The 4,664-nt window shown below is 37.0% G+C and overlaps 1 protein-coding gene across 1 annotated transcript in view; it reads left to right on the top strand.

The window, feature by feature from the left end:
- Positions 1-3,892: 3,892 nt before the first annotated feature.
- galn (galanin/GMAP prepropeptide) overlaps positions 3,893-4,664 on the top strand; it is a 6,510-nt gene continuing 5,738 nt past the window's right edge. The window contains exons 1-2 of the mRNA XM_035665501.1: positions 3,893-3,957; positions 4,116-4,242. Coding sequence (XP_035521394.1) covers positions 4,116-4,242 — 127 coding nt within the window. The 5' untranslated portion in view covers positions 3,893-3,957. The remainder of the gene's footprint in view (positions 3,958-4,115; positions 4,243-4,664) is intronic.

Consider the following 4,664-nt stretch of genomic DNA (forward strand, 5'->3'; position numbering starts at 1 on the left):
CCAACTCTGGACTGTCAGGTTTTACCAGCATACCAGGCTTCATTCATCAAATAGTGTTGCCTACATTGCCTTCATCAGTGTGGTGTCTGAGCTTCTTTCATGGTTTCTTTACATATAGTCTGAACCAGTCACATAACCTTTAAATCCTCATAAATGCATAACGTTATCTTTACATCCTTTAACATAAAATAAAAGGTCTTGATTAAAATCAGAAATTCACTTTTATGGGGGCTTCATTTATAAATAAATAATTATAAAGTCAATTATAAGGATCATTTTTGGTCATATTTGCTAAAACGTTCATTATAAGGTAGTACATGAGACTGTGAAAAAATCAGGTTTCTCTGATTTGGTTTAAGTGCTCCTAATAGCATTCACAAGAATCCACTACGCCTCAATGAAAACAACCAATCAGAGCCGAGAAAGATAGTTTATTGTTGAGTCTCATTCCAGGTCCATCAAATACAGATGCTCTTGGAACCTGGGAATAAAATTCTGATTGGTTGTTTTCGTCCTGGCTTGGTGGATTCTTGTAAATGCCATTAGGAGCACTAAAACAAATCAGCCAGAGGAACCTGATTTCATTAAATAGCATCAATTTTATGTTTAGTACAAAAGGACTTACTAGGAGTTACTAAAGAAATTATTAATATATTAACTGGTATTAAGTAGATATTTATGAATCTACGATTTCATAACCACTTAGCAAACTCCATGTGGTGATGAAGCATATAAAACAGTCAATAGTTCTGGGTCAAGTGAATTTAAGTTTACAATGGCACAGTCATGCTTGGTTGTAGTGTGAGAAGAGTCAGCTCAGTAAAGGTCGGGCTGAAATTAAAATTCATGTTCATGTTTGCGCTGAGTTCACAGTGAGTGAATACTGAGGGCTGCAAAGGATACAGTGATTGTATCAAATTTCCAGGTTTGTACAAAAGGAGGCATTCATCCAGAGGAGCTTTCAAATAGACTGCAAAGATGAAAAGGTTAAGAAAGCTTCAATTAAATTGTATGTTTTGTGACTCCTCTGGGACAACATAGGACTCATAACAGTCTTCAAATTAGAAATAAAGGCTCTCTGGAGAAGTTGAATCCAAACACAATGTATAAGCTATAACGATGATGAGTTTATGGAACAATGAGTTGGACATTTATTGACATTTGTGGTGATTGTCTGCAGTAAACATGCTCTTATAAAATGGGATTATATGTACATTTAGAAAGCACATCTTCAACATGATTAGCAGTGAGTGGTTTGGTAAGGGAAAAAAGAACCAGAATCACAATGCAGCTCAATCATGTAGATTTGCTGGGCTTACTTTTTTCTGATGTTACTGAATCTCCTCTGACTTTTGAACTGATGTGTGTGTATGTGACTGAAAGGCTATTCCTTCCTTACTCTTCAGTCTCTTTAAATTGAGACAGATTGAGCAAGTAGCTTTAAAAAATAAAGACCTGAGGTGCTTACGTCTCCTCTGCTCTTACACAAGTCTTAATCTATGTCCCAATTACAGAAAAACATTGTATAAAACAACTGCATCACAGCCTATTACTGCAGCTCTATCTGCATTAGTGTCTGCCTGTCTTATATGATAGTGTGTTCACTGCATTTGGTGGGTTTTGAAATGGATGGGGTACAGGGAAAGGACACAGCATGTTACAGGGTACCCTATGAATATAGCTGCAGTGCAAAACCAAGGCTGCATCTGTGACTGCACTCAGACTGGGGGTCCAGATGTTCAAAGGATCAGCTGTAAAGGTGTATCCTTGTGAGAACCTGTGCATTGAGGTTCAACTCATGAAGTGGGGGCCCCACTCTAACCCTGAGCTATTTCACTATAAAGCATCACAACTTTCTGAGCTGGTGCCCTTTTAATTTTATTTACCAATGCCGATCAAACACAGTCTGCCACTGAGCCTACACACATTGATGTGGACTACAGTAAATTCATGAGGTGGCCGAGGGTGGCATGGAGACTTTAAAGCTGCAATAGGTCATATTTTTTAAAACTTTCACGATATCCTGACAGTAGTACATGAGACAGATAATCTGTGAAAAAATCTGGTTCCTCTAGCTCCTCCTAATGCTACTAAGAATCCACCGGGGCTGAATGAAAACAACCAGTAAGAGCCAAGAAAGATGGAGCTCTAGAACGGGCCAGAAGAACCTGATTTTTTCTGATTATCTGTCTCATATACTACCATCAGGATATAATGAAAGTTTTCAGCAAATATGACATGAAAAATGAAAAAAAAGTATTTTTTCTAAAAATGACCTGCAGCTTCAAGCCTGTGTTCATTGACTGCACTTTACACCAACCTTGGGTGGCAACTGGGATGGTCAGGCATTTTTTAGGGGTGGGGGGTGGCCACCCCATGCCACTCCTCTAGATCCACCTTTGATGTAGACACAATAATAGAAACACCTTTCATTATAGGACAATACAATTCAACAGCACCCCAGCTGAATGAACTCCTCAAACAAAAACATTTGAAAGGAGGATTTAGTGAAGGACTGTGTACTCTTTCAAAAGTAATATTACTTTTTACTCCCTGCAAACAGCAATAAGCTACACTACTAGTTATATTACTTTTCAGTTATGTCCTTTCTTTCCAAAATTCAGACTTATGACAATTAAAATACAGTTTTGTTTGTTAAAATCAAAGTAATTACAAATTTCCAGCTGCTGAATGTTTCCAATGTTCTTCCAAAATAGTTTCCTTTATGATTACAAAAATGAATTAAAGGATGTGATTGGATTGGACCAGTAGGACATAAAAAGGAGGACAAAAAAAGTTTCTAACTGTTAACTGTAATATTGTTACTGAAATGTATTAGTACACTGTAAAACCTGACAACACACCTTAATAAAAGAAATGAGTTAACATAAATAAATCCTCCAAAAAAAAACAGGAGTTACTTATTCACATGAATTTACCCAACTCAAAAATAAATTGTTCTGCTGACTCATTTTATTGAACTTTATATTATTACAAAAATATAAACATAATAAGGGTTTATAGTTTAGGATTTTTCTTTTTTTCTTTCAGTTAATTTATCATCATAAGCCCAAGAATGCATACAAATAATTCTTAATGATTCCCTAAAGTGTAAAGATTTGATCTTAGTCAAATAAAAAAATGGCTACCATTTTGATAATCAGTTAATTATGATTAATTATGATGGTTTTCATCATACAGCAGCTGTTTTGACAGGTAATGTAATAATTTGCTTTAGTGGAAGAAAATTGAGTAAGTAAAGTGGTAACATTTGTATAAAGAAGATGCATTTAAATGACTTCATTCAGATACATTCTGTGAACACATTTTAAATAAGTTTGGAGAAATGCTGCAGGACTGTACCTTCAATTAAGTGAATGGAATTTGTACAATTAACTTCATTACCCAAGATACGTTAAGAAGTAGAGTTCAACTAACTTTTACACAATTGGGGGAAGTAATATTATAGCTGTATTATTACTAGTAATGAGTTACTGCCCAACACTGTAAATAGGTGTTCCTATAATAAAATCTCATCTGAATGTATATGAACTTACATGTTGATCCTTTATATTTGTAAATGATCAGCAGAACAAGAAACTGAAGGTAATCCCAACAGATGAGCCATAAAGTGATGAGTGTGTTACTGAGCAATAAGCTTGTTACGGTCACATATCAGATTATGACAGACTTATTTTCCCCCCTTTTAAATCCAATCCCATGTCTCCGAGGGCGACAAAGAGAAATGTGATGATGGCATTATGTGATATTATTGAATTCTGTTCGTGACCTGCAGCGGGGGGAGGGGGGGCTTCTGACGCGCGCCGGCAGCAGCAGGGTCGGGGGATGGAGGACATAAAAGGTATTGGGAGTCCTCCTCTCATCCGAACCACTGACACACCGAGCAACGTGCTGCTGACTTCAGACTGGAACAGACGGCGCAAAGTCACATCAAAGGTAAATGACTGCTTCTGTACACTTTTAACAGATAGCTTTTTATTCCGTGGAAAAGTTCTCTACTGTCGACCAACACGTGTCCTCATGAGGGGGAAGTTGTCCTGGATGTTGCTGCAGATGTTGTATGATATTCTCTCTCTCTCTCTTTCTCTCTTTAGATGCAGAGGTGCTTTGGATTTTTTTGCGTGTCGCTCATCTTTTGCGCAACTCTGTCTGAGACCATCGGACTGGTCATTGCGGTAAGATTCAACACTTGTGCTGTTACTGTGCCAACCAAACTGCGTCTGCGATTACAATTCTGTGCCAAATCATTCAGTGATACAGTGTAACTAAATACAATATAGAATAACAAGTAACAAATAAAGTGACAATATTAAAATACCCAAATGGATAATAGCCTATAAAATAATGAGAGAAATAATATGCTGTAATAGGTTATATAGTGGGTTGTGCTGGCAATGTGTAGTATGGTAATAAGAATAGAAGAGGAACTGTGGGAGTGTGCTTGATGTATCCACACACACTAAATTATGCTAGAAGAGTTGGGAGCATACAGTATATAGAGGCAAACCTCTTCCTCCTTCTATCAATTTTTTTTCCCCAATACTGATTCTGATAGCTGAACTCTGTCTATCAGCCGATACCGAGTAATGATCTGAAAGATGTGCACTTTCCGATACTGCTATCTACAGTATTTACTATGACAC

Source organism: Morone saxatilis, unplaced genomic scaffold (assembly GCF_004916995.1).
Source record: "Morone saxatilis isolate NCDOM2014 unplaced genomic scaffold, NCSU_SB_2.0 Contig2, whole genome shotgun sequence".
NCBI lineage: Eukaryota > Metazoa > Chordata > Actinopteri > Moronidae > Morone > Morone saxatilis.